The following is a 26,683-nucleotide window of genomic DNA, read 5'->3' as shown; positions in this document are numbered from 1 at the left end:
CCACTACACTGCAGAAACACTGGTGAAATTACTAAACAAGTTTAAGAATCATTTATAGTTGAGTACGTAATGACCTGAAAGGTGGAGTAAAAATCTTCTTCAACATTGCCTTCATAGGACAGAAGTTCATTCAGTCCATGGGCTAATTCCTACAATACAAGTACAAGCTCTTTAGAAAACCCACAATGCAAATTGATGTACTTCGTAAGCACCTGCCAAAGTTACTCTTTATAAACTACCTTGGAAAAAGCTGCATATTCAAAACATGTATGTGACAAAAACAATAACCCCACACTGAGTACTTAAAGAGTTTTTTTTTTTCCATCACTGATTTTGAGTATGAAATTAACATTTCCCTTTCTCTATGGAAAAAATGTCTAAAATGACATATCAAGTTTTGTTATTCTAGTTTCAAGTAGACCTACAAAAGTTCTGCTGAGCAAGAAAACACGGAGAAGTTAACACTTTCAACAGAAAAAGATAGACTGTATCAGTTGGTGCTAAAAAGGGTCATTCTGAAACAGTCTATATCTGAAGCATTTATTACAAATAGAACGGGTTCTAAATAGGTAATTTAGCCTCTAAAGCTTAATACTTACAGGCATTATCTGAAATAGGTCATCTAATGCGACGTCACAGATGCCCACGAGTGTGTTATGGTCACAAGGAACAATAGGAGGACTCAACAATTTCTTGTAACAACAAGGTGGGAAACGAATATCCAAGGTGATGCTGTTATAGACAGCAAGGCCCATAAGCTATACATGTTAAATATTAAGGGCAAAATGCACATATATTGATCATGGTTAACACTTCAACTAACTTGGAAAAACATCTACAATTTTTACTAAGCATACTCTAAAACCTGGTAAAGAAATTGAAGCAATTGAAGTTGTTTTTTTGTTGTTTTTTTTTTTTGAATATGCTATTTTAAACAGTATTTTCTAGTAGTGTTTAAGTAATAGTCAGAATGATCCAATGAGGCACACTGCCAAAACACTTAAAAATCTTTATCACATTCTCTACAAGCATTTCCTGAAGAAATTGTTCCAACACATTGTTATGAAAAAGCTTTTTGTTGTGTTTTTCAAAGAAGTACAGATGCGTACATTTTTAATTAAAAAAATCCAGAGAGATGTCAATATAGAAATTTTTAATTGAAATACAATTAAAAGCATAATGACAAACCAGCACTGGCATTACAGTGTGCTAGCTCATGAGCTGAAGTGTACCTGGTAAGAGATTATAATTCCACAATTTGAGTCAAGTAGGATTGAAAAGAGAGTAGGCTATCACTCTCATTTAAAAAGACCTGCATATATGAGAAGCAGATCCCTCCCCTCTTAGGCTTGTAGTACCAGATTTGCTATTACAGCCTTTTGTACTCATGTTAATTAATACTGAATAGCTTGAGTTTTATGCACTGCACCTCATTAATTTTTTATTTCATAGCAGGGACTCCGTCCACAGCAAGTCATTGCATACAGCCATCAAGGACTAGACATGACAAATGAGAACATGTCTACCATGTCCTTATTATACATAAGGCATAAACACCAATAATGACAACTACCTGAATTAACTGTTCATAGTAAAAACTTGAAACTACTACCAAAATAGACAAATCCAGTTCATGATTCAGCTTCCTACTAGTAAAATGGAGGCATCACCCACTACCTCATCTGAGTGGAGTTATGAGACATCAATCATCTGTCTGAGGACTCCATAAACTAGCACAACAGAAGACCTAGGAAACAATCTTATGTTCACGTGGAAAACACCCAGCCTAAAACAAAACAAAACCAGGAGAAGGTCACATGTGTCCCAATAAGAACTGAAACAAATGATTTTTTCTTTAGTCTACTTGAATGACATCTTTTTATACATTTAAAACGGAACATACTTGTAGATACACCAGAATGAGTTCTGATCAGACCTTCCTGTCTTATTTTATCCTTGTAGTAAAAACACTGCTTGTTTACCACTGTCACGAGGACAAAAGGATACAGCTCCAACTAGTCGAAATTCAGAATAGTTATCGCACTTAAAGCTGCTGAACCAATGGCAGTGAGAGTCCTTGTGGTATGTGAACATGCCTGAAGAAGAGGAAAGCTGCACTTCAAAAAGCCTTATTTTTAATAAAAGGCCACAGAAAACCTTTATTTTTTCCCCTGCATATGCATAATTAAGTACTTATCTCCATGCTCATTCTCAGTTCTGTCTTCCTTCCTGTAGCTGTGCCCTGCAGGTCCCTTGGGCAAGGACCACCAGGAGCAGCTCCAGCTGAGGCAATACTAGGGCCCTCAACCCCGATCTTCTTCACGTGCCTCATAATCTGTACAGTCAGAAATAACTGACCAATAGTTTTCCTGCTACAATGCTAATCTACTTCCTCCCCCCTTCCTGTTGCAATAGCAGATGACAATCATAAAAAATGTTGGCATGAAACCCCATGATACGGATACCACAAACAACTTTACCATCTTAGAATCAAAAGCTGTATAATTTTATCTTGTCAATATACTAGCATGAAAGGGTATGTTTCATATTTATCTGTTCAAAAAGTATACTAGAGTAATTTACAAAAGCCATACCACAAATATCCTAAAAGCACCACCCACTGGTCTAAATTACAAGCCAGATCCTACCAAAGTCAAAACTGGAAACTAGCTTGACTGATAGCTGCTTTAGATGAAGGTTGCTCTGTTTTAAAGAGTAAAAGAAAGCAAAAACCTACAAAACAAACCCACATAAAAGCTTTAAGACACCCAGGCAAGCAGTTCTCAGACAAAAAAGACAGTGCACTCAAGGTTAAGAGTGCACTAACAGCTTCTGACAAACACCATTTGTAACTCAAAAAATAATAACAGTAGACTACACAGTCCCTTTCCAGAGGATAAGCACATTTCTGAATTCTTCCCACACTTGGCTGATAGCCACATCAATGAAAAAAATTTGCATTTTAAAAAGAGGAAGCCTGCCAAAGCTGCTGAAAAATCAATGAACATTTTCAAACTCATCAGTTACCAAATTCTGCTGACAACATATTTTTATTAGTAGAATTGTTACCTCTCCACAAAGAGTCCTTCCTACTAGAGTAAAAACTTCAGGCAAATACTGATTTCAGCAGATTTGAGCTGATACTTCTGAACCTTTAGAAGGAGGCCTATAAACAATCGAGCACCACACATTTGGGGGACACATTTCCAGGCAAAGACACACAAGCTCTTGGATTCTATCAAGTACTACCAGGTGTTATGCTGAAGTCCCTGGAAATCAATGTTTCTAAACGTAAGTCAGCTTTGGAACACTTTAACACATTGTAGCGTTACTAATGCATCCACACAGAGCTGAGGAAAGCTGACTCATTAGTAAAAAAAAATTAGCGTGGGAAAAAAACACCCAGTTCCACCCACAGCAATATACAAGTACATTAAACTGATTTAAGAGTGTTCATTCATGTCTTCTGACTTCCTATTTACACAAAGAAAACACTAACACAACAGATAGGACAGGGGAAAAAAACTTCAAGAAACTGCTACTCTCAAATCCACTCTCCTTTGTACCCAGAATGCTCGCTTGCATAGGAATACTAACAAACCAAAAACAATGAGTCCCTGACATTTGAAATAATATTTAGCGTGACTAAAGTGTTCAAAAGCTGATTCTCAATTTTACTTCTAAAACTTCTAGTTGATTAGAGCTTTGCTCACCCTCTAATTTTCTTCTACCAGTGAAATGAAATTTCATTTTTTCAGCCACACTTGAACCTCCTTGTCCAAAGCCAAGACCTTTCAAGCTTTTCAGTACTTTTCGGTCTCTTCTGCAGTCCTCTTTTCTCTTCCTATACTCATGACATAAAATTTTAACTTGCCTGCTCTCCTTTTTTTTACCTCAATTAGTAAATGATTTGCCTAATACTGGAATAACAAAGAATTCTTATCCATCACTGTTTCGATAATTTAAAATCAACACATTTTCAAGTTGTACTTAACATTCATACTGACTCACCATAGTCTGGGTGGAAAATCTGGCGAATGAGAAGAAGAAACCATTCTTTTGTCAGGCCACCCATATCAAGACCAGCTTCTCCTACAAATGTGACTTTCAATTTCTTTTTCAAATCTGCCCTCTTCCTTGTTAGCTATTACAAAACATGCAGGGAGAAAATTTTAGACATTTAACATACGACCAGTATTTCTATCCATACAGAACATGCCTCTCTTTCTCTACCACTCTTGCTTTGTTTAAACTAGTAATTTGCATCACAAACTCTAGATGACTGGTTGCTATTTGTGCTCCTATCATGGAACTGGATCCTTCACAGTTTGATACTTGTTCACCGTACTCATGAGACAAAAATTGCAAACATACACTCACACCCCACACAAGCCATGTGGCATTCAAACACATTTTCATTATGGGCTTAGTTATGGAACAGCTTAAGGACAGAAAACAAAGTTCTGATTTTTAAAATCTATTTTAGCAGTGCTCCTACTGTGATGTGGTAATTCAGTTTCTTTTGTTTTGTATCACATAGATATATTTCCTGTCTTAACATGGTAAGATTTAGACACAACTTATCAAGTTGAATTCTAAGTGCAACAAGAATTTTGCAGCAACACACCATTTAATTTCATTTTTGATACCTCATCAAGTGAATCACTAACAAGGTGTGTCCTTCTCACTTTCACATTTAGGAACAGCATGTTCATGTCAGGTTTCTGTCTTCGAGAGACTTTATCCACAAGGCTTTGCTATTTGAATGAAAAAGAAACACCATGCATGTAACAACTCCATTTAAAAAACAAAGTGCCACACTTGCTAAACTTAAGAAGTCCTTATCTTGCATTTATAGACACATGACAGCTGCTTCAATACATTCTACCAGGTAGAAAGCAATGCACTCTCTTTTCTAGTGCAAACAGCATTCAGATAATGTAATTCACATAATGTAAAACCACTGAGACACATAAGGAGGGGGTAATAGTATGGCAAGCTTTTAAAATCCCTAAATAGTTAAGAACACCCATAGGATTCTGGAGAATGGCTTGCACATTACTTAGCTATTCACAAGATATATCTAGCAAGCCTGGAAGGGAGACATGGTGCTGCCACATATTGAGCACCTGATGATTGCTAGCACCTGATGAAAGTTACTACCTAGACAGGCAGACAAAGCCTCTTTCAATATGCAAGAGGTTGCAGTCCTCTTCTGCAACTTGTGAACATACAGCTGCATCCTGGTCTTCCATAACAACACATATTCACAGAATAACATATGAAACACAAAAATTCTCAGGAACTTTTCTTCATAATTAGATTGTTAGCATCATGGTTTCTTACCAAACCCAGTACATTATGTTGATTCCTCCAATGAATGAATCAAAAGAAAAATGAATCCAAAGAAAACCAACACATGTACTGCAACCTATTTCCCCAACACAGGCATTTCGAAGCATATTAAAAAGAAAATTACTGAGAGGATCTAGTAGGGACATTTGTAGACTAGTGATAATAAAATGGCTTGCATTTTTTTTCACAATAATTGAACATATTAAAAGTTGTGATGAAAGGCTATATGGAATATTTAGCTAAGAAAAATGTATAACATGCCAATTGATTAGACAAACCCATGTATCACTAAATGACTTACCCGTGCAATGCTTATCATTTGCTGCTCTGAATCCCTTTGAATAATAACTTTCTTCGCTGCTATAGAGATAATAAATGGGTATTGACAGAAAGAAAACCTAAACGATGAGAAAAAAGATAAAACATTCCATGGAATGAATTTTCACATTATCATTCAGTAATATGGATAATAATTTAGAAACAGCTGCTGGTCTTTTTTTTTTTTTAATGAATGGAAAGCATACATAATTAATAAGAACTCAAATTGTTCAGTCAGAAATGCTCCTAGGAATTCTAGTTAGTAGTGATAACCGTTCTGAATAAAATTCTTACGTTGTTTATCAGTAGATCTAATAAAAAGCAGTCTTCAATTACAAAAGTCAAGGAATAACTTCTGCTTTAAATATTAAACTCTAACTGCTACAGTGAATTAAGGATTAAATACAAAGTGGACAGTTAGCACAGTAGTCATAGGTACACAGGAAATGTATTTCTGATTTGGCTTGTATCTCCAGTTTTCAAAGGCACTGATTTTCTTCAGGTCCTTCTTATTTAAGTTAGGGCTACAACAACCCAGGGCTTCTGGATCACACAACATCTATATTCCACTGCAGTCAAATAATACTAAGAATTTTTAAAATTTTCCAAAATCATCAGGATAAAAGATTTTTTGTCACTTGTCACTTTAGTTACTTGTTACTTTAGCTGATTAGCTCATGCACTGCCTAACAACTCCACATTGAGATATTCAGAGCTTCAGTGTGCACTCTGAACGCTGCCTGTGAGGAGCTTTGGATTCTAATGTCTTCAGGAAATGAAGGAAAATGAAAAAAAAAAGAAAAAAATTCTCCGCTTGTCTGCTGAAAATACAAGTACAAAGTGTCGACATAGTTGGAAAAGCTACATATTTCAAAATATTTCACATGCAAGGTAAAACAGAACTTCTTCATACTCATTCTTCTTAATTCTAAGTGTACTGTCTTGACTGTGATTTATTTTTTAAATAAAACAACGTATATTTAAAGATGTAAAATTGGAAAAAAAAAAAAAAAGTAGTTGTGACACAGTGCAAGAACTTATATTAAATATGTTAGAGCTAGTCTGCACTACTTCCAAAACCATGCATCACACAAACTTTGTTTTGATGTATATTGAATTCACACAAACTTTGTTTTGATGTATACTGAATTTCCAGCGTCCCAGCTAACTGAAAAGAAGCAGGTGGAAATTTCAGAGCTCTTTTATAAGCTTGGATGTGGGTGCCAAAGCAGCCAGATGGTCCCCGTGTGAAAAATAAATAAATAAATCAATCCGAAGCTCAGCAGTACAGAGCAGAATACAGATTCCAGTGCTTTGACTGAGACCACACAAAGTTTGCTGTGCATTTACTGCTGTCATAGCTGTTTTTTCCTCCTTTCCAAGTAGATTTTAAAACTTAGAAGAAAGATTAGATGCCTATTTCTCCACATTTCTAGATCACACTTCTGGCTGACAGTCTTGTAAAGACCTAAGTTTCATGGAACAGAAAAAAGCACAACTGATATCACTGGAATAAATACGATCAAACCCACATACACACAGGATATTTAGCTATCATCCGTAAGTGTTGTGTGCATACTTAACACTTCCTATGCATGTGTCAGAAGTTAGAATATGTTTGTAATAACATGCTATTAATAAACAGACACTGCAGAATCTACACTAATAAACAATAACCTCATGTTATTATGGACATTTTACATCTTTTCTCCAGTTTGCATAGGTAGAACTAGACTTATTGCATTCAACCTCACACCCATGCATTTTCTGCAAGCAGAATTACGTTTTTCCAATAAAACACAGTATTTAACACACATGGATATGGCACATATGCCATATACACATGTACATATTTATATATGTAGCAGTTTGACATACTACATAGACAAAAAGAAAGAAGCAAATTTTCTGTACCTGTGAGAATTTCCATAACATTGCCAGTTATGATACTCTTCCATAAGATCAATATGATCAAGAGTAGAATTATAGAAATCCGTATATGAAATAACAGGAGGGCTAATCAGACTATTTGCAGCATCTACAAAGAAAATATAAGAGTCTTTCAAGGTGCTCCTTGGATTCAGTACATACATCTTTTCCAAGCATTGGGAACAACATTGAAAATGAAGAAGCCAAGACAAATGGGCTACTAGTAACTTGGTTTCAGTCTTAACTACAGCACTGCAAGTACAGTAAACAACAACGTATTGATAGTTGTGATTTCCAAGGTCAGTCTGATTATGGTAAGAGAAATGTGATACACTGTATATTATTTCTGAACTCAAGATAACTTCTTCATGGCATTTGGCTCTAGCCCTCCTAATGACACACATGAAGTTAAGACAAAGAATGCTGTATTCTGCTGAAACCTATGAAAAACAACAGATTTCTTAAACATTTTCACTTAATATCAAACATACCGATGGATATAATATCCTGCATGCTTTCCCCTTAGTATCCATTTGAATTTGATGTCTATTTGCAAAAAGGACAGAAATGGAGACACACAACAAATTACGTTTGTTCTCATCTAACTACCATACCACAAGTACAAAAATTCAGTACTCAACAAATGAAGAAAATTAATTCACACATAAATACCCTCACTATATAAAATTCACATAACACACAACTAATATGTTTTCTCTATATAATTTAATTTTGAACATTCAGGCAGGAAGCAGTATATTTTGAATTACTGAATACCTTTTACCCCCTGCTTTATATAAATAAGCAACTCTTTCACATAAGATTACAGAACACAAACAAAAAGTCTTGGCTTTGGATACAACTGAGCTTGTGCGTCCAAGTTACTCCTATGGAGAGGCAGGACGTTATAGGATCATTATACAGAAAATTCTGGTATTTTTTGTTTGTTTTTAAGAAGCTGGGGATATGAAAAGGCCCTTGCCCCAAGCAGTTCTCTTGATGCTTTCATTTTCTCCTAGAAAGAATAAGCAAATAAGGGTTTCTACCCCTCAAGAAAAGGGTACTGACCTCAGGCCTTCCATTTCCATCAAAGAACTGAACTACTTAGGGTTGGACAAAGAGAAAGTTTGCATCTGCAGTGGTCATATTTGCTGTGTTCTACATTGAACTGGACAGAAATTTACTTTTCCCAGACTGTAATTTTGAACTTAGGAGGCATAAACATTGTTTAACTTACCTAGATGTTATAAACATCCATGAAGCTAAGCTAGTTACAGAAGAATTTCTAGCAATTGCACATTCTAAACAGTTGCTTTTATAAATCTACGGGAAACTTTTGCCATTGCTAACCTCTGTGGATTTTTCTTTGAATGGCCTCCTGTTGTTATTACAGGAAAATGATGTCATAGCAATTATCCTTTACAAAAAAGCAAGTACGAGGGCTTGCTAATAGATGCTTTTGCCTTATACATTTTGGCACTCCTTCTATTGTAGTTCACACTGTGCCACTACCAACATCCAACTTTCCCCCTGGAAGAGGAAAGTTATAAAACACAGAACGTAGCCAGAGAGTGGTGGTCAGTGGCTCAATGTCCAGATGGAAATCAGTGATGAGTAGTGCCCCTTAGGGGTCAGTAGTGGGACTGGTGCTCTTTAACATAATCGGTGACACTGACAGTGGGATTGGATGCACCCTCAGCAAGTCTGCAGATGACACAAAGCTGTATGGTGCAGTTGACACATCCAAGAGACGGGATGCCATCCAGAGAGATCTATACTGGCTGAGCAGCAGGCACAGGTGAACCTCATGAGGTTCAGCAAATTCAAGTGCAAGGTCTTGCACCTGGGTTGTGGCAACCTCCATTAATAGTACAAGCAGAGGTTTGTAAGAATACAGCACAGCTCTGCCGAAAAGGACTTGGAGGTACTGGTGGATGGCAAACTGGACATGAGTCAGCAATGTGCTAAGGGCACAGAAAGCCAACCATATCTTGGGCTGCATAAAAAAAAAATAGTGTGGCCAGCAGGGTGAGGGAGGTGATCCTGCCCCTATGGGCAGACCTCACCAGGAGGAACTGCACGCAGATGCAGAGTCATCAGTACAGGAGAGATATGGATCTGTGGAAGTGCATCCAGAGGTCCACAAAAATGATTCAAGGGCAGAACACCTCCCCCATGAGGACAGGCTGAGAGAGATGGGGCTGTTTAGCCTGGAGAAAGCTCCAGAAATCCCTGAGAGCAGCCTTTCAGTACCTAAAGGGGGGAGCAATAAGAAGGAGGGGGACAGACTCTTCAGCAGGGTCTGTTGTGATAGGACAAGAGAAAATGGCTACAAACTAAAAGAGACAAGATTTAGATTGGATATAAGGAAGAAGATTTTTTACAACATGGATGATGAGGCACTCGCAAAGGTAGCCCAGAGATGTTGCTCTAATCACCCCCATGGAGCTGTAGGTGTCCCTGTTCATTGCAGGGGAGTTAGATGTTTAAGGGTCCCTTCCAACTCAACTCATTCTACCATTCTAAGAAAGCAAATCTTCCCATTCCCACATATCAAAGAATTGTAATATTTACATATACACACCAAAAAAGATGCACATGTATACATTTGAGTATACATTCATATAACACACGAATACACAATTTAAGAAAGAAACCTACTAAATAAAGCCAGGACTTTGGTTGCTGATGGAATCCACCAGGTACATTTCTCCATTGGTGGAAACTCTTCAGGTTTTGCAGGAAACAGGCGTAAAGAAATAAACTGCAGCAACCTGTCCACTATCTGCTTGAATCTCCTCTGTGAGATCCTAAAACAAACATGCTGCAATTACTCTCATGTGATCACTGCCCACAATGAAGCCAATATTATTAGATTTCAATGTTATGTTCTGAAGAACATGCTTTACAATAATAAAATTCCAAATACAAAATTTGAAGGAGCATAATTTGAAATACTGGCATGCAGCAATACTTTTCAGTGCATCACTTAAACATATTTTTTGATTTCTGTAATTAAAAAAAAACACTACAAAAGAATAATACTTAATTCTTCATTTTTGATGAACAAAAGTAAACAAGAAAAATAATTCCTTCACAATGTAATCTGGGTAATAAAAGACTATGAATTTCTGGTTTTCAGAAGCTTAGTCCTATTGCACCAACAATGGAAAATACTACATGCATTTGTGACAACTGCACATGTAAAGCTACATGCTGCACTTCTTCCACAATACAGTAAAAACCTTATGAATCTGCATAGATATAAGCACATATATCAAAGCATCATTTTGAAAACGAAAGGTGTTCTCTGAATGTTGCTGATTTTCAATAGATGTTCTCAGAATATCAATATACCATTTGCATCCTTAACCAAGAAAGTTAATCTGGTTTGTAAACATTGATCAAATGAAATAATAAATCACCAAAACTTTAAGCAAATCTGGACATATTTCAGGGGAATAAAATAAATATACCATACAATTTTCAATCTTACAGAGAATAAAATCCTTAATTATCAGATTCCCTAGGAGATAAGGGAATTGTAAATATAGACAACATTTACTTATTTTTAAAGTCTAGGCTGAAACCTTTTCATAGTCATTATCAAGAAGGTAACATACATACAAACTTAAAAGCCACTCTTTGGGCAGTTACCTCCAAATGACTAATGGCTAGGTGCTAGTAGATTTATTTCATTCAAACCTGGTACCTTAACTGTACTTTGTAACCATCTGTATTACACTATGAGCAAGGACTTTATTTCATTCATGGTATTTACATAATACAGAAAAGTTATAGTACCTTTTGGAAATAATGCAAGAGAAAACGTCATATAAAGGAAGATCATAGAGATGTTTGTATTAATAATATAATATAGACATCTAAAGTCTTTACATATAATCTAAAAATCTAAAGTATTTACATTCATATTTTTTTGTGTACGTTACATTAAAATAACTTACACAAGTTATTTTGCAATCCAAGCTTTTTGCATAAAGGTAACTTCTATATATCATATACAGTTTGCATCTATAAATCAGTATCACTTAGTGGACTATGTCCAAATGTACTTTGAAAACAACAAAAACAATCTCTGTAGTCAGTTAAGTTAACTTTCATATAATTTATATATAATATAAAACAGTCAACATCAATGGAATTACAGTAACAATTTTAATCCTAAAAATGGATATTTTTTTTACTTTTATTTTTATTTTTTTATTTTTACTTTTTAGACCAGTGCACTAGGAAATGATGGTCAGCTTCAGTTAAGGCTGCTATCTGTCTTAGCAAGTGAGCATAGATGACATAAGTAGAAGTGTTACTAAATTGAGGATTCTGAAAAAGATTAAAAAAAATGTGTTAGGTTAATAAACTGCATAAAGGGAAAGAAGTTATTAGGACTGTTTCTTACGTTAGTTTTTGCCAATATAATTATGTAGGACAATTATGCTGTGACAGTAGTAAAAATATATAAAAAAAATACTTGCAACTTCTATATTCAAGTGAAAAGTACATAACTTCTATACTGTAAAAGTATGAGGATCTTTTTTTTAGTGTTTTGTGTTTTGAAAGAAAATCCACAGGTAACAAAGGCAGTATTCAACATTTACTTCTGGATTATCATCTATTGTATAGCACAAATTACACTCTTCTGCATGATGAGCTTTCCTTTTCAGTAATAAATATCCTCCTTTCTTTCCACACAACCCAAACTTATTTTCCCTCTTGCATATGAGTTCAAATCCCCACTTTTGAGATGGAATTATTTCTCATAATTCACAGCTAATACACCCACCCCGGAGAAGATTACTCCAGAAATTATATAACTATCTGATCTTTTCAAGTAACAACAGTTCTCTCATGCAAAGTTGTGGTATCTACACATGCAAATCTTAAAGGGGAAATTTGCTATGAAAACAAAATAATTTTAGTACGAAATTTTACTGGTTAACACAAAAATATCAGATAATGCAGTCAAGAGATGGATGTGGAGAAAGACTGCTGGATAAACTGCAACACCAGAGAAAGTTACAGTAATACCAGGAAGTGCACACACTGAAACTGTCTGGAAAGATCGGTGTTGCAGCACTTCGATAAAGGAAATCTGGCAATAAATTGGAAAAACGAACTCACTGAGACATTTGCTCTTTTACCATTGTGGTAGGAAACAGTTGCATGTCTGATGCTTCTTAGTTCATACTTAATATATGTGACCTTTACCCATCAACTATCTGTCATTAAGTCATGCACACACTTCCATATGTCAATATATTCTCAAAACAGGAAATGAAATGTGAATTTTTTCATTTATACTATCTTATTTGCATAGTATACTGGTTTATAGATTATTCAAGTATATTGCTGCACAATTCCTAAAAATACTGCATTTTTCTTACCTGTAGAAGTATACAGTATGCTCTAAGATCATCTTTTGTCCGTGGCCTATGAATGAATGAAACAGTAAATGGAAACATCGCATATCCACACTGTTTCAAAATATATATAATACATACACGCTAATAGTCATGAAATCACACACACTAGGATTTAACTTTGTTTTGTCAATATGTGTTGAATACCATATTTAGGATTCACTGTTCTCAGAGATTGACCCTCTACTCTTCACAGGCAGCTACCTGTTTTAGCATCTGTCTTCCATGGTACGACAGAAGAGATAAAGAAAAATGAATTGAATCTGAAGATGTTCCAAAGGGAGAACTACATGCCATTACCACTGGTAACACTCCAGAAGGGTTTGTTTGCCCCACCTACAATAGTTCTTGCTAGAATTTTCCATACATTTCTACCACTGCAGCCTCTGTGTTTCCTTCTGTTTATCTGCTGCAAGGACTTAACGTTCCCACAAACACACATGTAGCAGAAGCAGAAAAAAGGCAGGCAATGTGGAAAAAGGAATAACTAAGGGCTGGGTCACTGATGAGTCACTACAAAGACCTGTCTCCGCCTATATCCTTTTTAAAATCAAACTAAGCATTCCCCCTGCTATTACTTCTTGCTAAAATTTTGCCCTCTCCATGCTTCCCAGCTATCCCTTTCTCCATTCTGTACTGCTACCCCCCCCCGGTGCTGCTGCCACACATGAATGATATTGCAAAGTGAACTTCAGGTCAAGGCATTATCTAGGTTAAAGCACATTAGCTGAGGGCAGGGTGAACATGTTTTACTCTAGATAAATTACTTAATTCATCTTACAGCAGAGATGCCTAAAAAGTTGCCTTGGCAAAAAAACAGTTGAGATTTTGTAGGGGTATCTATGGCAAGGTCTGCCTCTCAGAGGTTCAGTGTCAGCTTACAGAGCTCAGGTATATTTCAGCAGATTTACCTGCCAAAAGGAGACAAGCTCTCATGAGCCAAGCAAGATATATCAAAACATTTTCCTTCTTTGTCTAAAACAATAAAGTAAAAAACAAGAAGTAAACCCAGTTGTAAGTGTTGGAACAGTACTAACGCAAACATGGCTTATGTTTACCCTTTCCATTCTTGTAGCAGTCCATTAATGATTCCCTTTAGAACTGACTTCTGAACATCTTGAGGCTATGGAAAAAGGAACAGGGAAAAAAAAAATTTTATCAAATTACATATATACTCTATAAAAGATACTGTACAAAAAAGCAAGTCTGTTTTTCTTGTGATTCAAGCCAGTTATAAAGTCTTTGACTATGGTGCTGAATTCCACTGTACCTTCCCTCCCAGGCTATTAGGTGAGGCCTGGTTGTGTCAGCTGGGGCTTTCGAAACTTTAAACATCAATTCAATATTATTCCTGTTCTGAGTTTATTGGGCATGGTATTTACTTTTTTGCTACCCCAGTCCCCACATTTTCCTAATTTACCATCATGCAATGTCCCATCACAGTCATGTATTATCTTTCAAACAGTCTTCGAGATCTACCACAGTATGAACTGCAATTCTAACAATTTCCTCATCTTTTACTAGAGTGGTTTTTATGACTCTATGGCAATTCTCAGGGGATCATTTTAAGTATGTTTTGAGAGATTCTTCAGAAATCGTACCTAAGAAAAATTTTTTATATAAATTGCTTCTTTGAAGATTTCTTTGCTGAAGAAATTGTTACAGTGTTATCAAACATGAATTCTACTCTTCTACTTACAGAATTTAATAAGGCATCATAGACAGCATTCACAAATTTAGCATTGATTCCAGAGTCCTCAGTTGTATTAAATGGAGAATTGGCATCTTTCTGCAAGTTAGATAACACATTAAATATTTTGGTTTTGAAATATTTTAAATATTTTATGTCTTTAAAAATTAAATATTTAACAGTAGGCTTAAATGAAACTCATACACACGTAACTACTCATTTTCCTTATCAAAACATAAGGATCCAAGTCACTTTCATTAATATGCAAAAGATGAAACTAAAGCGTACTAATATTGCACAGTGGCAGCTGCTCTATTTCAAAATCTAGGAGGGTCTCAAACAATGAACGACAGAAAGCACAGAATGTTCAACCCATCTTTGCTGCAGAGCCTTCATGAGATAAGAACAAAGTTATGAATTTTCAATATTCATTAAGTAACTAAGAGTTAATGGGTTGTTTTGCCTAGGTTTTTGTTTGTTTTTATTTTTAAAAGGGACAGATAAGAATTTTATTTCTTGATTTACCTGGGCCTCTTTGTTAGCTGCATTAGCTTGAACCTTTTTAAACTATAGCTGCTGTAGAGAGTACTTTACACAGTCATAGCGTCAGAAAGAAAACCAAATACAGGAATTTTAAAGTTTTATATTTGCTTGAAATATGCTTACTTAGACTGGAATGAATAAATCAATGCCATAACAGATCATCTACTAAAGGTGGTTAAGATGATGGTAAGATCATCTAAGTGAGTTTAAGTAACAAGCTGCAAGCCTTTAACTGAAGTTTGTTTAAACACTGAAAATCGAAATCACTGTTAACTACTAAATAATATTATGAATTTTCCACCTTAAATGCAGCATTTATCTCCAGGAAAGAATCAAATGTTGTAGAATAAAAATCATGTACAGCCTTCCAATCTCCTGATGATTTTGCCTTTTCCATATCATCCCTAGAAAGAACGCATTAAAATATTAGAAATACAAGAGTTAAATCCTCTCAATGCCTCAAACTTCCAGCTGTGCTGTAGCTCCATGGCTACCTCACTAAGCACACTTAAAAGACAGGTAAGTATAATACCAGTACCATCCTATCATGTTCCTTGTCATTGTAAAATCATGGTATTACAGGAGAACAAAAGCACAGTTTGTGTTTGATGTATCTGAGCAATGTCTCTTATTCAAAATGCTAATTCACAGTGTCACAGTTCAGCACATTAAGACAAATCATCAACAGAACAGGATCATGCTGAAGAATCACAAGCATGATAAAACTTGTGAGATTTACTTATTAAATTAACTACGTAGCTGCTCTTAAGGTACTCAATTTTATTTTCACTGTACTAGATTATCTCCCATTTTCTTTAACTTAAATTTAATCTTTACAGGGGACCACATATATTTTTTGACAACAAAATCTGTATTTACCCTTAAAGTCTTCTTAAAGTACAAATCCAAAGTAGAAATATGAAGAAATCAATCACTGAAAAATACTTCTTGAAAGAATGAAACTTCTAATAATTACACTGAAGGACAGCAGTCAATAGATACAAAAATCTGAATGTGGAAAAAACGACAGCTCTTCAGAATACCTGAATGCCAGTAAAAGATTTTCCACCAAATAAGCACACTGACCAATAATCAAGCATTCCTCCTCTTCACTGAATGCACAAAGTTTCAGACATTGAAAAGAGCAATGAAAAGTATATGCTCACATGCCTCCTAAATCAACTGTGATTTTTTTTCCCCAAATCTGTTTAAAAAACAGAAGAAACAGGCTTCTCCTTAGGAATACTTTTCCCCATTTCCTAGCTAAGATTTTCCTACCAAGGATATTACAGGATCACAATGCTGTTTTGTAGGTACTAATGCTAAACAACAAACAAACAAAAAAGAAACACTGCCAATCAATATAGGCATGCTCATGAATGCAAGCAGCCCCTAGTGCAGACATATTGTGCCACTGTTTTATTCATAAAATTATGCCATCTCTGCAATTGAAAGCATCGATTTCATAATTCTGGTGCACACTGCTGTTAGCTAGAAAAAAATGTACTCTCTACTCCCTTACACCCAAAAGAAACTGAGCAAATCCAGCTAAATTAGTGGTGCAGACCTGGCATCAGGAAGTCAGGCTGTATTAGTTAAAAACAGTTCTGCTGGTTTCCCTGGGGACTTCCGCAAACCTAACCAAGCCAACCAAGCACCTTCTGCTGCACAGCATGATATTGCTGAAAAAAGTGAACATAGATACAGGTTTGACTAAGGGTCTGTAATGAACTGGAAAAACAGAAGTGCAACAGGATGCTATTCAGCTCATTCTGATTTCCTTTTAGCTAAATCACTGTTATGGGATAATAGCGTTAAGTTCTGTCTGTACAAACTCTTAAAACTCTTTATTTAGACAAAATATAGTATTTCCCATAGAGAATGCTTAAATAGCTTATAGATAAACTACTTTAAGCAGTAGTCACAAAAGCACAAAAACAGTGACACGTGAATAAAAAGTTTGTGCCATAAAGATAATACTGAAAATTAATGCTTTTTAAAATATAATGCATAAAAAAATGTGTTATCCCTTCCAGTCCTCAAATATGATGTTATAAATTTAGATGCCTGATGTGCAGTGTTTTATAGAAGACTAAAAAATGCTCAGTACCTACATGAACAGGCCACACCGTAGCTGGCAGTTCCAAAAAAGACTCAGCATTGAAAGGTATTTTCCAACATACAGAAAAGCCATATGTATTTATTCTAAAGCCTGACATCTACTGAATCTTAGAAACAGAATTTCCAACTCTGAGTTACAAACTTTGCCATTTCTTGACCAGAACATCAAGCTTCCACTAGAGAAATGCTTTTGATAATTTTCCACAGTAACAGTTATTCAGCTCAGCCAAGCTAACTACTTCTGCTACTTGATGGTCTTGCTGAATTACTCCTTCAAGATGAACAAAAGATCAAGCATACAAGTTACAACAAAGTCCAAAGAAATAAAGTATACTTTTAGGAACATCAGTGAAACTTACTGAAAGTCTTTCACAGTTTTGGTTCGGATGGGAAGGGAAGGTTCAGGAGGAACTGGAGCCTTCAGTTCTTGGGGCAGTGTATCTATAGAGATGCGCCGCTTTTGTCTAACATCAAGGCAAATAGGGGGCAGGTCTCTCACTTATTAAAATAATAAAAAGCAAAATACAATAAACACAAGACAGTTATGTAGATAACAGCTAGTAAAACAAATGTAGAGGAAGTAGAGAAGAAAAATGAAAACTCACACTGGTTGATTATATTCCTTTAAAGCCCAGCTCACCCAAACACTTTTCCTACCATATGCTCATCCCAAACAGGATGGAAACCTCCACTAACTGAAGTGAAATAAAATCATACACGTAAAAAAAAAAAAACCCTCTACCTTGAGTCCATAACTATGTCTTTATGAACAAAGTGCTCCTACTGCCAAGGGAGGAAGAAAATTGGTCCCTCTGTCTCCTGTCTGAGGCGTTCAGAAAGAAGGGAGTCTCTACTACTGTATAAATGAACTAATGGACCTTGTGGGAAAAAAAAATGATCTGCCCATTACAAAGCGGAGAAAAACACACCAGATTTTTCACAATCGAGTTGCTAGCATGTTGATTAAAAAAAAAAAAAAAAACCCACACCCAACAACTCATGAATTGTGTTCCAACTCATTACTAGGGAAAACAGCAAAATATTGTACTTAGGGGAGACAGACTCATATTACATCTAGTGCTACCACAACAGCCTACCACACAAGAAAACTCAAATTGATACAGTGCTGTTTTCAAATGAGTGCTGCAGAATTTTCTTTTGCAGAGCAGATGCTTCATTTTCTGAACATTAAGCCTTCTGAAGTCAGATTCATAATGAATGTGCCTATTCTGAACATTACATCCACCTGAATCTGTGAGGAACTCCAGGTAAACAAGTTAAAACACAAAACCAAAAATCAAAGGATGCCATAGAATTCTAGGTATCCAGCGCGTTCCTGTAACATTCACTGCATGAAAGCCAAACTGAGCAGTCCACAAACCAATGGCTACTGATCAAGAACAGCAGCACTGCCCTTGTATTTGACTCAAAAGTAACACCCCTGCCAAAGCAGCTCCCTAGCCCAGGTTGCACAGGTAGGCGTCCAGGAGGGTCTTAAATGTCTCCACGGAAGGAAATCCCACCACCTCTCTGTGCAGCCTGTGCCAGTGCTCCATCACCTGCACTGTGATGAAGTTCCCATGCACATTTGTGCAGAATTTCCTATGCTTCAGTTCGTGGCCATTTCCCCTCATCCTAATGTCACACACCGCAGAGAAGAGGCCAGCCTCATCCCTTTGCCTCCCGCTCCTTTGATATTTATAAATTTAGTTCAGATTCCCTCCGAGTATTATCAAGGCTGAACAGACCCAGGTCTCTCAGCCTTTCCTCATTAGGGAGGTGTTCCACACACTTTATCGTGTTTGTAGTCCTCTGCTGGACTTGTTCCAGGAGATCTCTGTCTTTTTTGTACCAGGGAGCCCAGATCTGGACACAGTACTCCAGTTGAGGCCTCACCAGGGCAGAGTAGAGGGTGAGGATCACCTCTCTTGACCTGCTGGTCATACTCTTTTTAAAGCACCCCAGGGTCCCATTGGTCTTCTAGGCCACCAGGGCACCCTGCTGGCTCATGGTCAGCTTGTCATCAATCAGGACACCCAGGTCCCTCTCCTCAGAGCTCCTCTCCAGCAGGTAAATCATCCACAACCTCCTGACAAAATTCTTCCAATAAATTAAATGGGCTGCGCAAGTCTTCTGCCTATCAGAAAATTACTGCTGAAATAGCAGTACATTTAAATATTTCTACTCAATAAATTCACTTGCCTAATACTAATAATATACTTACACTAATATAGCAGCACTTTAACAAGGTCTCTCTCTTCTATTCATTATTTAATTTAAACCCAATACAGAGTATTCAGATAATGTGGCAATATTTTGATAGGGATGGGAGTGGCAGAGGTGGCCTCCACAAGAAGAGCCCTGGGCTGCCCTCATGCCACACAAGGCCAGGTCCCATCTTCAAAATGGACCTTCTTTTGGCCAAAGATGTGCTCAAACAGCAAAGCTGGCTGTGCTCCAGGCACACAGCATTAGTTCCCAGCAGCCCAGAAGAGATCCACGGACACACCATGCAGAGCAGATCTCCACACATGGCCTGAAGGAGCCTGCAGCACACGGACAGACCCAGCAGGAGCAGGGCCTGGGCCAGAGCTGCAGCCCATGGCACAGAGCCACATTGGAGCAGTGCTTGGAGAGTCACAGCCTGCAGGAAATAACCACAGTGCACCAGCTTATGAATGGCTCTATTCTACTGGAGCGGAGAAAGAGCATAAAGAGTAGAAAGAAAGCATAATGAATCAAACACAACCTCCATTCTCCATTCCCCTGCACTGCCATGCAGGAGGAGGTAGAGACTTGAGTTTGAAATGGAGACTGGGAAGAAGGGGAGGTGGAAAAAAGGTGGTTTTGTTTCTCACTACCCTACTCCATTTTTAATTGGCAAAAAAATTGATTTTCCCCAAGACAATTCTGTTTTGCCTACAATGGCAATTTTAAATGAGCTCTCTATCCTTACCTTGACCCACAAGCTTTTTCACCTTACTTTCACCTCATTTGCTTCAGCAAGGAATCAATGCTTGGTGGGCACCTGGCAGTCAGACAAGCCAAAGCACCACAAACATGAAAAACAGATTGTGATACCATGGACATAAACATCTGTTTTAATATCAATGCCTTCTCAAATATCCTTAAAATGCACTTTTCTGTGGTTTTTTTCCTAGTATGATATCACACATTTTAAAAGCATTTATATGAGTTAAGTCAAACATATTGAACCAAAATTCTCTACGAACTGTCTAAGAACATTCTAAGCCTTTCCTCTGTAATTCGCAGAGTTTCTGTCTGGTTGAGTTTGGTGTGCTTGTTTTTTCCCTTCTAGATTGTTCAGGTTTTGTTTGTGGTTTTGTTGTTAACACTGTATCACTAAAACACTGTATCAACACTGTACTAAACACTGTATCACTACTGCCTACTCCATTTTTCACAGCAGGGAAATATACACTAATAAAATCCCCAAGGCACAAAGGAGATTCTTTTCCCTCACGCTAATGGCAGGCAAACTGTCAATGTCATTCAACTCAGCTAACATTCATCAGAAGTTCAGAGCTGTTCTCAGTCCCGAGCGCGGCTTTAATTACAGATGTTGAACATTGTAACTCTCATAGCTGAAATTTAAGACTATTTAAAGAAAAGAGCAGTAATAATAGGAACAACAACACCAGTGGACACACACCAGATTAATTCAAGCCAAGGTGCCCAACAATCTCACTGTGCAAGTGCTGTGCTATTACAGATGGGCTGACTTACAAAAAGCTAAGATTATGCATTTTATTTCCTACTCCAAGAAAGACAAGTCATTTTAATTTCTCATTCTGTCTTCTCAGTGTTTGAACGAATTTAACATAGAATTACAAACAGCTGAATACACTGAGATGAGGAAAGTATTCTCTGCATCTGCAGAAGTGACAGCTGCTGACAGAAGCCATTTCTCATTCCAGTAACAGAGGCTGCACAAGCTAAGCCTGGTAACTTCCACCCAGACAGTGATGCAATTTGTTCTGAAATATGCTGCTTAAATTAGAAATACTAAAATTGAGTTTTAATAATATGTTTAATAAATACTGTCAACTTTAGAATGTTTTGCCATAACTCCAGTTTATTTGTAAACAGATTCAGTTGCCTGTCTAACATGCAAAAATATTTATTAAGATCTGCCAATTTAATTCCATTGAGGACAAACTTTAAACTTCTATGTATTGCATTGTCAAGCAGCAACAATCCACTATTGCAAGACAAGAACTGGTAATCATTTCTGGCTGTTTGCCCAGTTACTTTACATAAAAAGACTCAGCAGAATATGAATGCTTGGGAAACTATCAAAAATTGATGAAGAAAACCTTGCTGTTACAAATGAGAATTGACAGCTACACAGAAATCTAAGGAGAATGAATCTAAAGTAGTAGATATTTTCACAGTGACCAACACAACCACTTGGAAAATCTCCCAGTAACTAAGAATTTTCTAAGTAGTCAGGCAAACAAGAATTATTCACAATTGTAGTGGAAAAATCTAGTTCGTATGCAGATTTCTCAGAACTTATAAGGAATCTTATAACACAGCAATCATTTGGTGTAAAAAAACAATCTCTGTGGTAGCTACATAACAATCATCAACCCAGCTTTCATGCTGTATTTACCAACTTTTATCAACGTCTTTCCCAGAGAAATGAATATTCTTCTAACTCAAGTGTTAAGTACTACAGTATGTGTGCACACACACACATTCAGAGGGAGAGACTAGAAACATATAAATGTACAAAAAAAAGACAAAAAATCCCTAAACAAGCATCACTCATGAATCCAAGATTACCAATAGAAGCATCCTAAACTGTAAGGGTTGCATCAGTGTTCATTTTTTTTTCCCATGGAATATAAACGTATGTCCTGAAACAAAACTGAGTGGACCTTGGACTGTTGAGACAAAAGAATCCATTCTCATAAGGACCGACTGCCCTGACCCTGAAATTACCAGAACTTCTGCTCCATTATACATGTTCAGCTTTCAATTTCAAGAAAGTACCTGTAACTCTAATAAATGTTGTCATACATTAGGATGGTGAAAAATAACAATTCAGTACTACTGTAACAATAATTACAACCAAGATTGTAGCATGAGCGGCAAGAACTACTTCATGACTAACCCCAGACATTGCCCTTGCATACACTGCTTCTACTTAAATGTTGCTAAACTGATATATGTAAAACCTCATGTTCTCCCACACAGCAGCGAAAACATTCTTCACTGGCTACCTCTAGTCAACCTTATTGTAGTACAAAGTTGCCTGAGCAAAATACAAAAATCACATCCAAACTCATTTACACATAACTGCTTTTTGTGTTTCAATGATTTCCTCCCCTCTTTTGTGCCTTTTTTTTAATAAAGTAGGAAACACCTTCTTACCACATAACAAAAGTTACTTAAAAAAAAAAGCCTTGCATTGACTTCTGCATTTGAAGAATAGAAGGCAATGACAGCAAGATTACTTCATTAAGGGAACCAATTCTTCAAGTTAAGTGAATGCACAATACCCATCTACTGTTTTGTTCTTAACCCATACTACTTAAATCTTTCAATTAGCACAATCTTTTCCTTTCTAGCCTCATATTCATTAAGTGCTCTGAAGACCCAGGGAATCACAGAATACTAAGGAACCTGCTCACAGGCAAGATCACCTACGGAGAACACAAACATGACAAATTTTTGTACAGCCTTTCATCAAAAGACTGAAATTACTGGAACTCCACAACTTTTTCCCAAGATGTTTCAACAGCGAAATACCTTTGCTATTAAAAATATCAGGTCAGACTAAAATGTCACCTCATCAGGCTGTGTGATTCTAGCCCACCAGACTGAACACCCAGCTCCACTTGATACCTTCCCATTGATTAACTTTATCTCATCATAGCACAACAACTTTTCTCCTCAACTATTAAGTTCTTCAGAATGCACCATTCTTTACCTGTAAGTTTTATATGTTATCACTGGCCTTTATCTTCACTGAAGAACAGCAACTCTCTTCCTTAAAAGTATTGTGAGCATCTCATTGCTGCCATACCAGATTCAGTTAGCAGGTTTCTCTAGAAACTGTCAAACTTCATAGAGAAGTGTCTATCTGATTGCTGTTAGAAAAACAGTATCTGGAAACGCAGTTCTGAATCTGTAACTTTTACACTTCAGAAGATTACTTCATTGCTCAGATACGCTAGTTCTCCTCTTCCAACTTGTCTCTATGACACAACCTCTACTGAGGATGGACAATACTGACTTACTGTCAAAACAGTGCAAAGCACAGCATAACCTAATAAAACCTAGATTCCTGGGTTTTCTGGCACCAGTGCAATACAAACGTTGGTGGAATGATCAGCACCTTCTTAAATCACTGACTGAGTAACACAGGGCTTTTATTCTCTTACCGTTTTTGATGTTGGGTATTACAAGTTGCGTGGGTGAATTTCTGTTTCCGGTGCCTTCTTTCTTTTGGTTGATAGTTGTGATGAAATTGCTGAAAGTAGAAAACTGATTTTTTGCTCCTCTTTCCAATCCCTGTAATTAAGATGACAGTATGCTATAAAGAGATAGTACATTTCTAACTGCAGCCAGCTCAGTTTAAACAGATGCAAGTGTCACACATTCCCTTTTCAAAGGAAACCTTATGCAGTGAAGTAGTTTAGACAGAACTCCCCAGACTTGAGATAGAGAGGAAAAAATTCTATGCTGACTACCTACTAATAAAATTTTACTGACTACCTGATAAAAACACCTGACTCAAAGTTCTCAGCACCAGCTGCCACTGAAGAAATGCTATCCAACAAACACCTGCTTAACAAAATGCTGAAAAATCTGCTTAAGATTTGCATGTCCTGCAAATTCAGAGTCTGCTTAAGTTTTTGCTAAGAAATGTAGGGTGCTGCTGTGTTTTAAGAGTGAGCAGAAGTGAAGTAACATAACAGAGTTTTAAGGGATGGTGAAAATCAACCTGTTAGACACCAAGTGCCAATAGTCACTAAATGACTAGATAGAGTTATTTATGTCTAGATACAGTTATTTACTTTGGAGAATTTGCAACACACAGAGAAGGTAGCAGACTTGGCCCAAACCAGTCACATGGTGGAAATTTTCATTTGTATCTCAGCTCCAAGCCATCATCTGATGTCCAGTAAAGCAGATATGCTTGTCATGGCTATAACTTGATTGTTATATGGCACACGTGCTCTCAGTGAGAAAAAAATTTCATGCAAATCAAGACTGTAATTTCACAAAACAGAAATTCCGAAACAATTCATATTTCTTTTTAAAAACTCACACATTTCCCTTTCCTCTTCAAAGAACTGAATTTTGAGTGAGACATGCAGCCAGAGTTCTGAAAGAGCTTCACTTCTATCGCAACACCCTAAAACACCACCAGGAGGGTAATAACGCAGCCCATAAACCTGCCATGCTGTGGTGTGTGCACACTGGTACACTGCCAGGAATTTTAAATAACTGCAGCAAAATGAGCTATTTCTCCATGGCTTATAACTCAGCAAATTACAAAGCCAAGCAATCAGCAGGATTTCTGGCTTAGAAACTTTTACTTTCTCGCTCCTAATTCCTCATGGGCAATAAACGCACAAATGCAAAATGTAACTACCACTATTCTCACATTACCTGCTCTTTAATTATTATTCAATAAACTTTAAAATACAGTTAAGATGATTCCTCAAACTTACCTGGCATGTGATTGGAAAAGCCCCAACCCTGAGCAAACACAGCAAGATGCGACTGAGCGAGAAAGGACTTCTAAAACAAATCCAGACCTGAGGTTAATCTGCTGGGTCACAAAACATATGCTCTAGGTGGAAAATCTTCTGGATTAGTCCAAATATGATTAGTAGGGAATAATTAGATGAAAATAATAGAGCTCTTACAAAGCAAGCTGTTGTAACAGCCATTTTGATCAACACAACCTTCCCCCCGCTCTCTAGGTTTTACTCCAGCCCCACCATTGTAATAGTTCATCGACAGTTTAGTTGAGAAGTTACACTAAAAGGTTCTTCTTAATGCCACCATCTAGAGAAGTGATCAGAAAAAAAACAGAGCTTGCATGTGCTATTCAGTTCCATCATCCCACTCCAAGTGCGGTTCCAACAACATTAAATAAACAGTTTGGATAAAAGCTTTACTGGAAAGCCCTGGTAGAATACTGGGGAGCTACATGCTCATTAAAGATGATCCCTGACATCTCCTGGGAGAGTAATCTAGGACAAGCATGCAGCACTGTGCCATATTTATAAAACTCTGTAGGAGGTCAGTGAGCCTCTAGAGCCTAAGCACTGCACACGCACTGCCATCAGACAACTGAACCCCCACATAAGGAATGAGTATGCTCAGAGGAAGTATGTGGATCAAAGTGATCTTTAATCCTCCTTTTTAAGAGCATATTAATAACTCACAGCACTGTTGGCTTCTTGGTGGTATTTTTCAAGAGCTTGAAGCCTTTCACGAGGCCCAAAAGGTACCAGCCTTTTACCTTATAAATGCATGTTTTTCATTGTTGAAATTAAACCAGACCGTGAAAACAAATCAAGCTGTTTGTGAAGAGCAGTGCCTTGGGAAGAGGCAAAGAGACCATCTAGAAATGCTTCTTGAACACCCTGCTCTTCAGCTCTAACTTGCTCACTCACTCCACATGTGTGGCAAGCAAATGCCAGTGAAGAGCAAAAGGTTTTCTTCACTGTGCAAAAAACAAAAAAAACAGAGGACACTGATTACCCAAAGGCAGCTGTCAGCACAACAGCCTGCTCAGGAGGTGAAATTTTCCCTTACATCTTGAAAGGTGTAACATAGGAATAGTTTGGCCTTACAGAAACCCCTACTTGCTTCTGCTTACAAGAGGGCAAGCTTTGAAAAGAAATCTGTGAAAATTTTAAGAAACATGAATACTGACATCTAAGCCCTATGTACTGTTCAATCTGTAAGAAAAACCTTGGTGTGCTGCAGGAGCACATTGATTTATTCATGGAGTAATTCAATCTCTACACGATTCCTTAGAAAGCAAAAGAAAAACACCCCCAAAGGTTATCCTCTTTCAGTAACTCCACATGGTCCTCAGCTGGAAAAAGCCACAGTGCAAATGAGAATATCAGCAGTCACACAAACACTTGGTTACAACTTGCAGTCAGATGTGCCAGCTTGCACCAGATGTGACATCTTTCACACTTGTGCTCATTTAAGAAAAAGGATACTGCAGTTTTCTACTGACTTTCTCAAATCCCGACCTTTTCTACAACTACTGTAGAGAAAGGAAACT

At 37.0% G+C, this 26,683-nt stretch overlaps 2 protein-coding genes across 3 annotated transcripts in view; both read right to left on the bottom strand.

Moving 5' to 3' along the window:
* The window catches only part of RPP30 (ribonuclease P/MRP subunit p30), a 260,717-nt gene that overhangs the window by 60,232 nt on the left and 173,802 nt on the right, over window positions 1-26,683 (bottom strand). The gene's annotated exons all lie outside the window — the stretch shown is intronic.
* The window catches only part of HECTD2 (HECT domain E3 ubiquitin protein ligase 2), a 34,240-nt gene that overhangs the window by 5,125 nt on the left and 2,432 nt on the right, over window positions 1-26,683 (bottom strand). The window contains exons 2-16 of one of the 2 annotated variants that reach the window (XM_065745995.1): window positions 23,808-23,937; window positions 17,754-17,892; window positions 15,575-15,677; window positions 14,740-14,829; window positions 14,099-14,163; window positions 13,005-13,050; window positions 11,834-11,943; window positions 10,264-10,412; window positions 7,588-7,711; window positions 5,657-5,753; window positions 4,650-4,757; window positions 4,012-4,144; window positions 2,008-2,096; window positions 600-758; window positions 75-149 (exon numbers count right to left, since the gene is read on the bottom strand). In XM_065745995.1, the coding sequence (XP_065602067.1) occupies window positions 75-149; window positions 600-758; window positions 2,008-2,096; window positions 4,012-4,144; window positions 4,650-4,757; window positions 5,657-5,753; window positions 7,588-7,711; window positions 10,264-10,412; window positions 11,834-11,943; window positions 13,005-13,050; window positions 14,099-14,163; window positions 14,740-14,829; window positions 15,575-15,677; window positions 17,754-17,892; window positions 23,808-23,937 (1,617 nt within the window). The remainder of the gene's footprint in view (window positions 1-74; window positions 150-599; window positions 759-2,007; window positions 2,097-4,011; window positions 4,145-4,649; window positions 4,758-5,656; window positions 5,754-7,587; window positions 7,712-10,263; window positions 10,413-11,833; window positions 11,944-13,004; window positions 13,051-14,098; window positions 14,164-14,739; window positions 14,830-15,574; window positions 15,678-17,753; window positions 17,893-23,807; window positions 23,938-26,683) is intronic. The other variant, XM_065745996.1, reaches the window with a different exon arrangement.

Source organism: Cyrtonyx montezumae, unplaced genomic scaffold (assembly GCF_038088225.1).
Source record: "Cyrtonyx montezumae isolate F1298 unplaced genomic scaffold, pur_monq_1.0 scaffold_4, whole genome shotgun sequence".
Lineage (NCBI taxonomy): Eukaryota > Metazoa > Chordata > Aves > Galliformes > Odontophoridae > Cyrtonyx > Cyrtonyx montezumae.
Note: the sequence above shows the minus strand (reverse complement) of the source record. Positions and strands in the feature narration are given on the sequence as shown.